At 30.7% G+C, this 17,057-nt stretch overlaps 2 protein-coding genes across 2 annotated transcripts; one reads left to right on the top strand and one right to left on the bottom strand.

Moving 5' to 3' along the window:
• The first annotated feature begins 212 nt into the window (after window positions 1–212).
• LOC125069456 (BTB/POZ domain-containing protein 6) lies at window positions 213–16,162 on the top strand. Its single transcript, XM_047678956.1, has 2 exons — window positions 213–537; window positions 13,361–16,162. Exon 2 carries the CDS (start codon window positions 13,385–13,387, stop codon window positions 14,606–14,608), a length of 1,224 nt encoding a protein of 407 aa, XP_047534912.1. The 5' UTR covers window positions 213–537; window positions 13,361–13,384; the 3' UTR covers window positions 14,609–16,162.
• A 24-nt stretch (window positions 16,163–16,186) lies between these two features.
• Window positions 16,187–16,818, bottom strand: LOC125069455. Its single transcript, XM_047678954.1, has one exon. The coding sequence runs from the start codon at window positions 16,708–16,710 to the stop codon at window positions 16,255–16,257; it is 456 nt and encodes a 151-aa protein (XP_047534910.1). The 5' UTR covers window positions 16,711–16,818; the 3' UTR covers window positions 16,187–16,254.
• Between the last annotated feature and the right edge of the window lie 239 nt (window positions 16,819–17,057).

Genomic DNA, 17,057 nt, shown 5'->3' with positions numbered 1-17,057 from the left:
TTTTTATCATGAAATATGTTAATGATTCTTCGTTAATTATATCAAGTTACTTTATACCAAAAAATGTAATATGAGCTAAAATTCTGACGTGCATAGCAACGATCGCTTCTTGAAATACTGAACGTTTGGTCAATACTGTAAGTGCGAAGCTACCTGTTTGTTGATACCAGCGTTGCGCAGGCGCGTTCGCTTTCAGTTGGACGTCGGTACATTCGCGATCGGAGGCTAGTTGTGACTCCACGCGAAAACCGCTGCTAATATTAGCGCGGGAAAGCGCTCAGTGCGTCTGTGCGCGACTGAACGCTCGGGTTTTTCCAGGGCGGGCGGCGCGCGCATCGCACCCTGCCACTGCCCAGAGCTCATTATCCAGCTCGCCATTATAACAAACACACGCTGCCCTCCAGCACGACTACCAAATATCTATAACTATAACAATAAACAAAGTGATCGTGTGAGTGCTGTGAAATTACAGGACACTCGGATTGACAAAGTGTCGTTCCTGAAATGTGAACTGCCCGACTCTGTATACACCAACAGGTAATGTATCGCGAGTAAATTTAGCCCTTAGAGCATTTTGTTTGTTTTGCTGATGGGCGTTTCACAAACATCGGAGACATTTTATATTTTCAGTAATTATTGGTTTTTACTTTATTTACCGATGAATGTAAATAGGTTTAAACAGGTATATTTTAAACAACGCTAGAAAAAATGCTTAATCATTAATACGTTATCGAATTTGTATAAAATTTGGCATAATTTTTTTTTTTTATAATTTGCAACAGGTTATCATAAGAGCCTTAATGTACCGTCTTTTTAATATTTAATTTACATATAAATAAAACGTAATGAGACTGCTGGAGGACGTTATCTTTGTACTTATATTTCAACTTGGAATTTATATTTTATACAATTATGTTATATTTTTTCACAATATAATTATATATAATTATATAATATTACGGGTTTCTGTCGATCCTAAAGAAGGTTCTTAAAGAATATTAACAAAATGTAGACAATTATTCATAGACAATAATTTAGAATGTACAGTAACCCAAAAACAATTAATGCTAAAAAAATTAGGGTTATTACTTTAAAATTTTTAAAGCTGTGCGTATTTATAATGTTTTATTTGATGATAATTTTCATACTTAGTATGTAGTCGTTTGGAGTCATGACTAATGAACTGAATCATTAAATGTTCATTTCAGGGTTCTTCTAATAACTGCCCAAGCCGTTGATCTTAAAATGATTCGTTTATTACTCATAAATTCAATTTCGGATCTTTTTTCATACTGGCAACTCTCCAAAATGTGTTGTACCTATTGAACTTAAAAGAGTTAATTTAGTCATGGTCTGAGAAAAAAAATGTTATTCATAGGAAATTTTCACACATTGGCAAAAGGTAGATACAAAACAGTGTAAGTCACGACCGTTGCTCTGTAGCTGCGTAAAAAAAATAAACAAACAAACACACTTTCGCCTTTATAATATTGAAAGGATTGGAATTTTAAAATAATCACAATAATAATCACTTTAGTATACAAATTGTTATTAAATTGATTCGTTTTGTACCTTTATATCAACTGATTTTTATTGAGTTCAAATAAAACACTGTGGTTTATCCTCTTCATTATGAGTAATTCCCTAATTAACTAGTTTCCTGTCCCGACATTGCATTAGTAAAATTAGAATACACCATGATATATTTTTTAAATAATACACAAATATGTTACAAATCTTTTATTGGTTTATTGTAATGTTTTCGTGAATCTGTGTTAGTTTTACTTTGAAAGCGCCGTCTTTACCCCTTTGTAATATTATTACGACAGCCTTGTTAATCTCATTGGTAAATTAAAAACTGGATTAAAATTACGAATTGATTAAAAAATAAAAGTTATTTAGTTTTCCTCTCGAGAAATTCTCAGAAGCCTACGCACACTTTTGTGCTATAATACTGCGCAGATCGCTATTCTCCCCTGAGAATGGCCGCTGAGAACGAAATCGATCAGCAGGACATCATCAGGAAAAGTTATACATTTTTCATTTTTTTTTGTTTTTTTTTTGTTTTTTTTTTATTTTTTTTAATTTAAATAATATATTTCAATCGTTATAGTTAGATTAATCCGATTCATGTTTAATATAAAGAAAAGTTTTATAAAATATTTTATATCAGCGTGACATCATCAGAATTAGTTGGTACCTACTTATGACGCTTTTTAATTGCCATCTGTATATTTGTTTCGTGGAATAATTTATCAACAAAAATAAAATATATTCATCATACTGAAAGTTATTATTTAATTTAAAATAACATCGGCTGTGGTCTAAGAAGTTCGGAACGACGATGAGTAATTTTATTACACTTATCGGTTATTATGTATTATACTATATTGTTTTTTTGACGAAGTTATCAAAGAGTAATATGGTTTAACAAAATTTTAGCTAAGAGTTTGCCTCGCAAATATTATGAGACATTTTACAAAACTCCGATGTATAAAATTAAGCTTTAAAAGTATGTGTAACCTCAATTTTGAAAATGAATTGGAGTATTACCAAGTTCAAACGATTCTTGATGGATATAAAAAAATATTACTTTATTTATTGATTGTAAGCAGTATCTTATAAACAAAATTAAAAAAATATATATTATTTCCGAATATTTTGATGTGAAATCTATGTATTTATGTACTACCAATAATCATCAATTTCGATGTCCCGTGACGGACACTTCCCACAGAGTCGCACCCCAAGTTTGCGTATGGCTAATGGATATTGAAATCATCTCAATTTTATGGATATGATACAATTATTACCTATATGTATTATAAATACGAAAGTAACTCTGTCTGTTTGTCTATCTGTTGGGAACAAACATGATATAGTATTGTTTGCTGATGATACCTCTTTGGTTTTTAAAATTAATAGGAAATAGGTACAGTATGACGATGTAAACAATGCTATGTCTGATATAGTACACTGGTTTAGCGTAAATAATCTTAGGCTGAATAATAAAAAAACTAAAATTGTAAAATTTAGCACACCAAACGTGCAAAATGTAAAACCCGATGTACTTCTCAATGGGGAATCGATGGATCCAGTTGAAACAACTGAATTTCTTGGCCTTACTCTTGATGCCAAATTACAGTGGCTCCCCCATATAAACGGATTGGCGGGTAGACTGAGTTCTGCGGCATTTGCGGTCAAAAAAATTAGATTATTTACCGATGTTGATACGGCTCGCCTAGTTTATTTCAGTTACTTTCACTGTATAATGTCCTACGGTATTATGCTTTGGGGTAACGCAGCCGCTATACATACTATATTTGTGCTACAGAAGAGGGCTATTCGCGCAATCTATAACCTGGGAGCCAAGGAATCTTTGAGGTATAAATTTAAAAAAATAAAGATATTGACTGTTGCTTCTTCTTCAATATATATTCTGTAATGTTTTGTATGTATGGAAAAATATTAATGTTTTTATGAGAAAATGTGATTCTCATAACGTTGGTACAAGGAACAAACACAATCTTGTTACTCCTGTTACTCGACTGCATAGAGTCAGTAACTCTTTTGTGGGGCAATGTATACGCTTCTACAACAGGATCCCAGAAAGCGTTCAAAATGCTTCTGTTGCGAAATTTAAAAAAATTGTTAAGGAACGCTTGTGTGCGAAAGGTTACTATACAATTAGTGAGTTTATGTTTGATAGCACACCTTGGGAATGTTTGGTTTCTACTCATATACAATTATGTATATAATTAATTTGACGTAAAAAAAAAGTCCCGCTGAGTTTCTTTCGCCGGTTCTTCTCAGGTCAGGGTGTTTTCTTTTTCCGAACCGGTGGTAGTGTTTAACTTGATAATCAATAAGAAAGTGTAATACTTCTATATTGAATAAAGGAATTTGAGTTTGGGTTTGAGAGTGTTTCGCTTTCACGGTTAAACAACTGAACCAAATTTAATTAAATTTGGAATGGCAGGATAGGATGATAGAACATAGGCTTATTTATAAGTATCTAGAACAATTTCATTTAATAAATAATGTACGAAGTCGAACTGTACGACTAGTAGGATGAATAAGTGCGTTTATTTTATGTTAAAATGTAAATACATAATTCTTTCCGCATGACTGTTTTACATGATATTTTGAGTTAAATTATTACGTACAAAATGACGTGTTCTTAGTAAAATGTCATGATCAAAAGTTCCGTTAATGGAAATATTTGCAGGTGGACCGAATGGCAAATTCTATTCACAAATAATTCCATACTTTAAGGTAAAATGATTAATAACGACGTATATTAACCCTTGACTTAGAAATTTAATATTATACTGTTTTGTGCGTTAAGAGGGCTGCAGTGCTGTGCTGATTACTAGACTTACTTGTAAGTACACTTGCTCAACAAATTGCCTCATTAAGAGTTCTTTACAAGTATAAGCTTGATTCCATGATACGCACATTTAGCTACTTATGTAGATATGTTATCGCGAATGTATTTTTCATATAATATGTATTAAAAAGAAGTCCTTACAAAATTATATTCGAATATGTATTACAGACGAACTAGAATTCTTTATAAGTCAAAATGTACGAGCTTGCGAACGCAGCTTTAATTGTGAAGATAACATATAACATATACCGAAACTCATAGTTTAAAAAAAATGGTTTGATGTCTAACAGTAATAGTTTCACCCAAATTTATTAAACGTTTAAAAAATAGTAGACTTGCTATATAATCGAGGCTGATGCGTATAATATACCTAAGAATTTAAATAAATACTATTATCAGTTTCATTTATATGTATTAACATAATTACAATTAACTGTTTATTTTGCGGGCGATAGAATCATAATTTATTTAAATGAAATAATAAATAGGCACTTAAAATTCAAACTCAATATCGCTCTTGAACAATATTTGTATGAACACGGAATCATTGCACCCTTGTTTAAACTCTATGACGTGGAATAAACGCATAATTAGTCTATGGGAGAAACTCTCCCATGAACTAAATAAGGGTAATCGTCCTTTATTGCACATTATTTTCTTACGATTTTACATTTCAATTTAATTTAATACATTGTATTCAAATATGAAATTTCACAACAGTATATTCCTAATTTAAAACAAAACCAACTATTCAAAAAGTTTTTCGAAAAGAAGGTTGAATTTTTCAAGATAACTACAATTTAATAGAACATGTATAGGTAATATATAAGTATAAAAAGTAGTATATCTATTTGTCTTCGACTCCGTTTTATTTTTTTCTTAGATAATGTATTCACTTCATTGTATCATAACAACTATACCGTAAACGAGCACCATTTAAATTGGTATACATAAGTATATTTATATACAGGCAGAACTGTCAGCTTTATTTATTGTAGTAAATATGTAAAATAATAGGAATAAATACGTTTTCCTTGTTACTAAAATATTAACGGTCCTTAGTTGTAGCTACTATGTATTTGCGGTTAGTTGTTTTTGCATATGGCTTTATTTATAAAATATCTTTTAAATAGGGATAAACAACATTTTAAGGACTCTCATATTTATAGGACTACTAGTATTATTGCTAAGTAAATGTGTACGTGCTGTCTGATTATGTGAAATATTATTTATTTCACAAATAAAGAAAAAATAATTTTAATCATACAATCATTACTTAACTCTTTACATATTTCCATACAAATTAGGAAATCGTTATTAAAATATATGATATATATGGGAAGCCTTTATATGTATCAGCAAGTATTATAGAAATATAAATATCTATATTTGTGTTAAATAATTTATGAACTTCATGTTTATTAAGATACAAACGTACAGATGTTGTATCGATCAATACGTGAAAAACATACAACATACTTTATTACTTGTAGATTTAATCTGTGATAATAAACTAAACCTTCATGTAGTGTGTTAAATTTAAGTTGTTGTAGTTTTGTTTACAAAGGTACATATTAGTCAGAATCTTTAATTATCTTTTTTTCACAACTATTCAACACATCTCATTTGATTAATGTTAACTTATTACTGCGATTTTGATTTTAAAAATATACTTTTTTAATAAAAAAATATTATCTACATTTGTAGTTTCAACGGTATCTACTCTATGGTCAGAGCAATATTACATCCCTTATAGAAGATTATAGTGATGAATTTCATGAAAATCCTTTAATTAAACGGATAATTGTATAAAAATATTTTTTTTAGACAATGTAACAGAAATATCATTATATATTCGCAGATATCGTGTATGACCCTTAGTACTAAGAAAATGATTCATCCATTTCGTGATTCAAATTAGCTCATGGATCTGTATCGGTTGCTCATCGCCAAGTATTTTGACCTTAACGTTTTATAGATGTTTTAATGCCAATAGCCGAAATTCAAGTGGAGAACTAACTATAAAATTTTGTGATTGAAAATAATCTTTTATGAATACCAAGTAATTCATGGTATCTTAAAATCGTAAATCTTTATTTAAAACCCGATTGAAATATAAAATCTAAGTTAAACTTCTATACCGTAGGTCAATGCACCCCGACACAGTTGCTGTATACATTGATCTCAAAAAGTGGTATATTTATCCACTAAAGTAAACTAAATTAAAATTTATATTTTAGTTGAGTATATTGAAGTTTAGTTCAACTAACAACACCTACGTCGCGTCTACTATGTTTTCAAAGCCTATTATTCTTATATTTGAAAAAATATAATCAACTTCTGGGAGTTGGTGACAGCCCAAGCAAAGCAAGGTTATAAATTAATTTATTTAGTTTAGAAATACGTTAAATAACAAGTTAACGTCTCAAAAAATAACATGACTAATTAAGAGATAAGTCTTTTTTTTTACTTTGTAACTACAGATAACCTCTGATCTGTGACTTGTTAAATATATTTTAGTGGTAAAGGGAACAAGAGTAGAGTTTTAAAATCATCCTCGAAGATCACAAGGGTTTATTCGATATATTTTTTTTAATCAAAATCTTAAGTCCTCGCAATCGACTTATCTTCTACTCTTTTCGTTTGTCTTAACAAAAAGGTTGTTTTAGTTGCCAGTTATGTTGAATGATTCAGTACATCATAGTGAAGAATTGAGTGTAATTCTTTTGTTAATATAATGTTACAAATTATCATTGCTATTAAATGAAAAAAATAATAATAAACAAACTCGTTATTTATTAAAAATCGATTTATTACCATAAAGTGAAATCTAGTTCCCTATCATGGTTTCAGCGATTACTCTTGACCCACTTCCTAAATATAGGGCGGCAAGCCGGGGCCACCCCGGGCCCTGCCAACGCTACGATATTTGATAGTCGCTTGTTATAGCATTCGGGCGTGTCTTTACATTCTTTAACTTACTATGAAGAACCTAATACAGAGCTACAACACAATCTGGAGATGAGTTACTTATGTTGTTAAGCTGTTGATATCACGATCTACCAATCGGATTTGATAAATGATTTTGCTATAGATTTATTGTAAAAGGTATTGAAAGGTATAGATTACGAAACATCACACTAGAATCCACTAGAATCCACGAAGAAGGCCAGTTAATTTCCTATAAGTGTAATACATAGATATTTTTTTATATCTCATGGTTTAGATATAAATAAAATATAAAACCTCATGGTTGTTTACATTACTGCCCTCTTTTATTGGCCGCTCAATTGGCACTATCAATATAGTAACAATAACATTGTCATTACGCCCTATAACTATGGGCATTAAACGCACTGGCACAATCACCCTTCAACCGTAATATAGACACTTGCTGTTTGGTATTATAATAATTTGAGACAGTTATGTTACTAAATTTTATGTTAAAAGTATCTTTGATCATTAATTATATTAATACATTTTAATGTTAAAGTTAATATACTTTATTGTACACCACGAACTTAAAGTACAGAAATCTTAGGACTAAGCACAAAAAAATAAATTGATACAAAAATAGAAACAAATATTTGATGTGTTGTACAACGGGCGGACTTATGGCTGATTAGCCATATCTTCCAGACAACCCAAACTGAGAGAGATTTTTTAAAAACATCTGGGTTGGCGGTGCAACCATAAACTTATATGTACTTATACAAATATTTACACACTAATACTTATACTTAATAGGTATATAAATATATTAAGATAATAAAATGTTACAATATAAATAAATTAATTTAAGTCGCCCAAAATTATTATTTAGGAAATCATTTTTAATTTTTTTTTTTTTAAATGAATAATTTGATTTATTTTTATTTTTACTGGAATTTCATAACTTTAACATGATTACCTAATAAAAACATTACCATATATGTCAAACCTATAAAAGAACCTTTGCCGTAGAGTTCTAATGCTTAATTTAAATAAAAAATAATATTTATTATTTCCATTTAGTTTCATATGTTTTGTTTATTGTAGAACGAGCTCGAGTTCAAATTGTACAATACAAATAATGTTACAATATTTTGCTTACCACACAACTACGTCCATTTCAATGTCGATCTACCATATATGGTCTTGTTTCGAAATCTGCGACCATTTGTACAAATATTTGAAAAGCTGAAAAGGACTGTTTGAATAAGTAGCTATTGATGCTGTAATGGAAGTAAACATGTTCCTTAATAGCTAATGTATACATTATAATTATATAAATGTATAAAGTATTAAAATCATGAATTCTTAACGTTTTTACCTGGAATTTGCAATTGTCCCACTGTTGCGCTAAAACCTTGTTTCTTGTTGAATGTTTGGTAGTAGAATAATTGGTGAGAAGGTGTCTCCCACCCATAATAAATTAATGAACTGAATATATAAAAATCAAAGCAAATAAATAAGACAATTTTCATATAAAAAAAGTTATGTCACTTAAAATGCCAGTAAAAACGTGTATATTAATCAATATTAGCAGAATGCAGACTGCAATACTCAATTTGCTTGCCCGAGCCACAGATTCATTTCCGCGTGTCGCGGGCGCAGCGCAGTTCTATTTCCGAAACTCCAGAGACGATCTTCGCTTCACATTGAAAGAACGCAGGCTAAATTAGTGTATCATTTATATATGTATGCTGTGCATTACTTTTATCCGCACATTGGCATAAAGTATTAACATTTTTTCAAACTATAATTTCTTAAAGACAATTAATTACGTATTCAATTAAAATTGACATAAATTATACCGTTGTAGAGCTGCGTGAATAAAAAAAATCAACATAATTACAAAAATTTGATTAAAAATACAAACAATTCTGTGAGCGTACAATAAAGTTATTCATTTCATTTGAAATGAATAACTTTATTATACATGCTTTTATTTAACTTTACCTGTAGACCAAATTTCAAACGAATGTTTTCACACAGAAGTAGTGATATTTTACACACACTAATGGATATTATGGATGTTCATTTTCTGAAATTAAATACAAATCGTAGACCTTAGAGAAGTTACTGTTCATTAGTACAAACCGCATCGTGACACTTCTGTGGCCAACATGATATACACACGTGTGGTTTAGTTGCAACTCAAAATACTAATTGTGTATAAGTTATTGAAAATAATATCAACTCTAAATTATTAACTGAGTAAATTAAAAATACCTTCAACTCAAAAATCAAACATAAAAAAGAGCTTTTGAAAATCATGACCGCTAAACAATGCTAGCAGCATTTAAAAAGTAAGTATTGTAACAAATTAATATTATGTTTATTAAGACATGTGGCAAGTAGTACTACAAAGTATATTTATATTATAAATATCTACACAATATATTAATACATTTGAAACACAGAAACGAAAAAATACATACATACCCAACAAAAAAAATAGTTTGTTTTAGTACTGTAGTGTTTAAATATTAATAATCTTTTTTTTTAAATTAATTTGGCCAATAGTAGGTTGTTTAATTATCGCACAGAAAGAAATATTAAGAAACAATGTATATCGAATGTGATCTAATTAATAATTACCTTGGCATAAACCAAGGCTGGTATTATCACTCTTAAGACATCTTACGCAACTCGGATATACGCATCGGTAGAGAGCTGATGTTTCCTAACCGTGTCTGTTTTATGATTATACATTTATTTAATATGCTATTAATTTTATAATTTTAAGTGAAGTTAAATGTATTAAATATCAAGATACATATGTAACGTTTGATCCAAACGTTTCGTAGTTTAGGAAAGATAAATAAACCTATAATTATCTAATTATAGGAGACACAAATATTTATTTTGTATAAAAAATCATCAAGCCCACATACTTTTATTTATTATTAAGTTTAATTTAAAATATTATACATTCATTTAATTCATTCATATAATAATTTCCAAATATTACCTGGCATTTTTTTTAATTTGAAAATGAGTTATTCATAAGACAATTTAATATTTTAAATAGCAGTAAACTAGTGTAGTTTAAATTTACGTCAAGTTTATTCCTGAATATACAGGTCAATGTTAATATAAAGCCTTGGACCTCGTATTTATAACTTTATTGTAAACACCTGTGTTACCGTGTTTTTTAAATAACGCACAGTAAATTTCCTCCTTCAGAAACACAAAATTATATATACTTAAACAAAAAATTCAAAAATGTATAAACATCGATGGCATTTGCTCTTAGAGAAAGTGATTATCTTATGAAAATTGCACCAATAAAATCTCGCGCCATTTGTATGACGCAAATTTAATTACAATGGGCGTAATAGCTCATTGGAATGGTCTACCTAGTGGAAACGAGATCCAGGAATCTTAGGGTGTGCAAGTATAACTAAGTTTTATTTACTCATTTTGTACCCGATGATCAAAGAAAGGTCGTGATATAAACACGTGCCGATAAACGCTTGAGGTACCTATTGTGTACTTGTGTAACAGTGTCCTGAAATAATGTCCAATCTTTTCCCTTTAAAAACACAAAAAATAATTTAACATTGACAGAATCCTTAAAAGGAGAAGAATACGAGAAAAAAGTCTATATTTTTTTAAAAAATGTTAATTTGAATGAGCTATACATTTTTTTATATATTTTGTCACAAGTTGTCAAGTGTTTGTTATATTTTCAATCTTATTTTTGTCACCTAAAGTCTAAATTTAGTGTAATACTTTTATAAATTAAAAATAAAAAGCAGATGATTATTATTGAATTTTAATACCTTCATTTCCCAGCGCAAACATTCTAGAACAAGAAAAACAGGAAGTAGATTGAGACTACTGAAACATTAACCTTTCAACTGTAGTATGTGAACTTTTAATAGGCTTAATTTTAATCACATTTAAAAGACTATTGTTCGCTAAGCTTGTAATATTTAAGAAATATAACACATTGAATGTGAAGACGACTAGCCGATTTAGGTTTTCAGTGATCATTTTCAAGTGAGATTAATTGCGTAAGACAAATGTCAAATCCGACGCGAATAAGTTGGCAGCAGGACCAGTGAATTTTGGAGTGCAACTAAGCCGCTACTGAAAAATTCTTGATGGAAAAATCCAAACATTTTATAAAACTCAAGAACTGTATTATGAGTTTGGAGCTTTATGCTCTAACTAGACTATCAACACACTTGAATTGAACTTAAAACATGTATTTCCAAGAAATAAATAACTTCAATAGGTATGTGTGTAATGGTTTCTCTAAAATTCGCTAACAATACCGTTTTTGTTCGACATTCATGAAAATGAAATATTCCCAGAAACGCGTTCAATACTAGTTTGAATTTCTGCATCTAAATATAGGGCAATTTTAGTTCAACACCATAAGCGAATGTATATAGGTCACTAGGAATCATCAAATATCGTACAATCGCTGTGTCGCTGCAGTTTCGAAATGCATTTCGTGGATCAGTTATAAATATACGGGGAAGAGCTTAGATTGCAACAGAAAACAAAATATTCGGCCGTCTTGATAAAAGAAATATTGTATAAAAATAAACTAAAACGATTTAAAATAAATTTATCCAGATATCATAGATCCAGATTTGATCTGGATCTGAATAATGCTTATTTTATTTATCGATTTGCAGAAATATTCAATAACTTTTATGGAAGTTTTAACTACTTATGTGTCTGATGTCTTTCTTAATTAATTATTGTATGTTAAGCGTTATAACTAACAATATAATACAATATAATAACAGCTTTGTTCCTCTAATAACTAGCTTATAAGACCCCCAAGGCTTTAGATTCAAGCTTAAATCATCACGCTGCATCATGCTGCAGCGTGGTATATACCTATGCCAAAATTTCATCCGACATTTTAGTTATTACAAATACCCTAATCACAATTTTTTCCTTCGCTGTTAAGCATAGTTGAATTATAAACACAAATTAAGTTCACGAAGACTCGTTGGTGTTCATGAACAATAAATCTAGCAATCTTCAGTCTGACACGTGTATCTTATCCACGTGTTAGATAAATAATAAAACCATCTATTTTCTGCGACAGTCTTAGGGGATTTTAAATATTTAATGATAAATGTAAACAACGTCGCAAGTTGAACCTCACTATAATGATGACTTTTCAATAAATTACTAAAAGTATTTTAGCGTACGGCCCAAAGGTTACCTAAAGCTGAGACATTTTGGTAGATCAGGTCTTGGTAAAGAAAGAAGGCAAGATGTTTCGTAATTATCCAAAAGAATTGAGTTATTTACCTCCTCACTCCTCCTCCTTGACCATAGGCCATAAAACTACATTTTTTTCTTTTCATAATTTTTTCAAACTGCTATTAATATTATAATATTGATTCTATTCAGTAATATTGCTCCTTTATTATTTTTATCGATTTATCCAATTAATAAAGTTTCAATCTTTGAATTATCTTAGTTTAGTTAATCATGACGTTAGATTATTGTTGAATGTTTGGAATATGGAGTTCTGCGTATAATTCTGTTGATGCACTAGGGAATGTAAGAGACATGACGCATTACAAGTAAGCATTGCGCTGAGCGCAATTCTCAATGTGTTCTCAATATGTAATATATCTTGGTTTTATCCAAGAATTAGCTTTCGTTTACTGCTATTGCTCAGTGTGTGTTACTATTTAGATATAGTAAAATAGTTTCAAATAATTTATTTATTTGAATATACTTGGCAGCAGATTGTAAAAAATATTATTCGAACTATAATTGCCCTTGTGTTTCTACTTAACACCTAGAATGAATCGTAATACAAACCGAGGTAATAATTATTCTTTATATGGCACTGATATCCTCGCACTGGCATAATAAGGGCGCTAAGAGAACTAGTTAGCGACTGGCATACCTAAGTATGCACCTGCTCCGAAACATACTCTATTATAGCTTTATATAAAGTTCAATGTGCAGATATTAATAAATAATGTTTTCTTATTTCAGGCGGAGTAGAAAAACATCAACAACATGACTGTGGTTACCAACCCTGCGTGTATGGACGATGGTCTTGAAGGCCAAATATCCCAGGCATCTACATCCGGTGGTCAGTCTATGGCGATGTGTGAATATGGCCAGTATGGCGAACTACAAATAGATGAAAACTCTAGACTATACGATAATGAAAAACAAAGCGACATAGTATTCGTGGCTGGCATCAATGGGGATACATTTCGATTCCCTGGACATCGCCGCGTTCTCGCCGCTACAAGTCCAGTTTTTGCCGCATTACTCTCCACTAAAGCAGATGTAATAGTAGTCGATTATATAGATCGAAGAGGCTTTGAACAGTTGCTTCGCTATTACTATTGCGAACCCACACAGTTAACATCTGTTTTTACGGCTAGAACGACCCTTAATGCCGCTTATAAGTTTTTGTGTCCTCAACTCGCAGAAAGATGTGCCCGTCGGCTCGATGAAATGCTAGACGCCGAAGTAGCGTTGGAAATATTACGTGATTTAAGATATTTATGCGCAAGGCTCCCAGGAGCTGCTTCGGCACCTCCATTGCCTGCACTTGAGAGCGATGCTGCTGCTAGAACGTTAGCGCATTGCGCTATGTGGTGCGATTCACTTGCACACAATGCACTACTGGTAATCGATGATAATGCAGATGCAGCACTCACTCACGAAAAACTTGAGGATCTCACATATGAGGATTTTGCGTTAATAGTAAAACGCGATACTCTACGGGTATCAAGTGAACTTGTTTTAGCAGAAGCGCTTGCGCGCTGGAGTACAGCTGCTTGCAAACGAACAAAGCGTGAATTAACACCGGGTAACAAACGAGCTGCGCTCGGTGAACTGGCATATTGTCCACGGTACTTACTTCTCGCGGGAGAAGAATTGGATAGAGCTCTGGCTTTAGAATTGTTAGAGCCGATAGAACGTGCTTTAGTGTTAGCACGTGCACGAAAACTATCGGCTCCTGTTCCCGTTGGTGCTGAACAGGAAGCAATGCTTCGACGATGGGCACATCCTCGACCGGCTGAGCCTGCTGCTGCTCCTGTTTCTTTGAGCCCACGGTCTGAGACAGTGGATGAGCCTAAGCCAAGCAAATTATGTGGACGTCGACCGAAAAAACTAAAACAACCATGCTTTGAGCCGGAAGAATCCAGAATACCATCTAGGAACAACTGTTGCTCTGATTGCTTCCATGGATTAATTCATGCGTTTGTTTGTTTATTTGATTAAGTCCATCAAATAAACAAACGAATAGTTATAAAGCGAGATAGACAAAGCCATTAATATTTTTATCCTAATTTATCTTAGTCTAGTACCTATATTCAAATAAAAATGTGATGAGTTGTGTTTTAAATAATATTCTACATTGAAAACAAAATTAAATAACAGAGTTTAAATATGGCAGTCATTTAGAATGAATTATACATTTAAAAAATGATGGTGGTTATAGGATAACTATTGCTTCGAAGCGGAGCCTCAATTAAAATTAAGGCATCTGGGATCTGAATCAGAATTAAGATATGATAAATTGATTACTGATTGGTTTGAAACTTCTGAAAATTATGTCCGTAGCTCAGCTGCGATATTATATTTGTTTCTTAATCTTTGTGATAAATGTATTTTACTTCTAAATGTATATTTTAAATTATGTAGAAAAGGTTTGAATTAACGAAGAAGCGTGTAATGAAATTGGTGCACAAATAATTAAAATAGTTTAATTTCGTTGCATTTATTATAATTGTCTTTTTTTAGAAGTATTATAGAAAATTGTTATTTTTTACATTAGCGATATTGTGTTCATATTAAATTTGATTAATGTGGCTATTTGATCGCCTCTTAGGCATCTTTATTTTATTTTTAAATTAATGTGGTATTGCTGCAGCTATAAAATTTATAATGTTGCCATTTAGAAAGGAGGTGTAAAATGCTTGTTATTCTTTAATTGATTTTAGTTTAGATAAATATTCCTACGATTGTTAATGGTGCGCTAGTCTTATTTTAAGTACAGATGAAATCTAATACGTCTGTTTGTTGTATTATAATTTTAGCTACTATAATTATTATTTCAAATGTTCACAGAACGACACTGCCTTCTTCCGAGCGAGTTTCAACGTCATATTATTACAAACTCGAATAAATATTCGATACATTTAGATTGTGCCATATTTGATGTTTATTGTAAGGTTATTTTTAGAGTTAACCGTAAAAAAAATATATAACTATCTGCTATGATAAGTCATTAAAATAAATTTATCGATTGATTATATATATAAAAAAAAATTGTAATAAATGTTTAGACAAATAGTATTGAATGTATTTTGGTAAATAATATTATCCTCTTTCTAATCTTGACCCATGAACTGTAACAGTAATGTTTGTAAAATTTTGACTTTTGGAATAAATTTTGAATGTTATTATAAATAATGAGACTATCATACTATTATTACAAATTGTATTCAAAAGCTTTAACATTGGTATGGTATCACATCACAATCTATATCTTTACATTCAAAAAAATGATTTCCGAAAATAATATTAAGTAATTAACTAGTATTTAAGTATATTTTCAATGTACCTCCTTTACCTATATTTTAAGGTAATTATGTGTTAGAATATCTGTGTACATCATCGGAATGTCGTTTGAAACGATAAATTATTACAAAACGATAATAAAATGTTTGCATTCAATGTTATAATTTATAATTGTAGCGATATATTGATGTGTTCAGCTCGGAGCTGCATTTATGTCCTAATTTAAATATGAAGACAAATAAAGAAAAATCAACTGTTCAAAATATTTATTTTTATTTTAAAACCTAATAATTGCATTTGATAAAATTATAGTCTATGAGTTGTTAGTAAAATTTGACTGATTCTTAACTGATTGGCAGCGGTATTGAATTTTTCTTAGGAACATTCGATACCCGAGGCTTGCAATACGAACTTCGAGATTGCAGGCTTGAAGTCTCGCTTTCTCCGATGATACCCTCGATTTTTTCGACTTTTTCAATCGTGTCGACCAAAATATTCTCCGCTTGTCGTAAATCATTCTTTAATACTGTTATTGTTGTTTGGATATTAAGCATTGAGTTTATTTTTGCATCGATTTTTTCAAATTTATCCTGAATAGATTGCCTCGCCCTCTGCACTTCATCTACCTCTTTCATTATTCGAGAACTTATTTCGCCTTTTAATTCCTTAAATTTTCTATCGAACGTTGAATCTTCTTTGGTGTCTCGTCGCTTCTTCTCACCTGTATTTGTAGAAAGCGTGCGATACTTGTATCCAGTGCTGCGTGATGTGTAACAGCTTTTATGAAATAGCTCTGACATATTTCGCAAAATAATCCGCTCTCTACGGTTTTTTTTTTAATTTCAATACTATTTATTGAGATAAATGCCTATTGATTCATAGTTTTCTGTAAAATAATTGTCAATTGTCGTGTCACATTATTAGATTTTAATTTTAAACTTCCGAGATCATACTGGCATTTTGAGTTGTAAGGATTTTTATTATATACACATATATAAAAACCTTTTACTATCAGCGCCATCTTACGGCTACATTGGAAACTAAATTGAAAAGCTGAGTGGAACGTTACTTCAGACATGATGATTTGATAGTGCTTTAGAAAAAAACTACTAGATGGCGTTCACTGTACTATAAAGAACAAAATATT

Source organism: Vanessa atalanta, chromosome 15 (assembly GCF_905147765.1).
Source record: "Vanessa atalanta chromosome 15, ilVanAtal1.2, whole genome shotgun sequence".
Classification (NCBI taxonomy): Eukaryota; Metazoa; Arthropoda; class Insecta; order Lepidoptera; family Nymphalidae; genus Vanessa; species Vanessa atalanta.
Note: the sequence above shows the minus strand (reverse complement) of the source record. Positions and strands in the feature narration are given on the sequence as shown.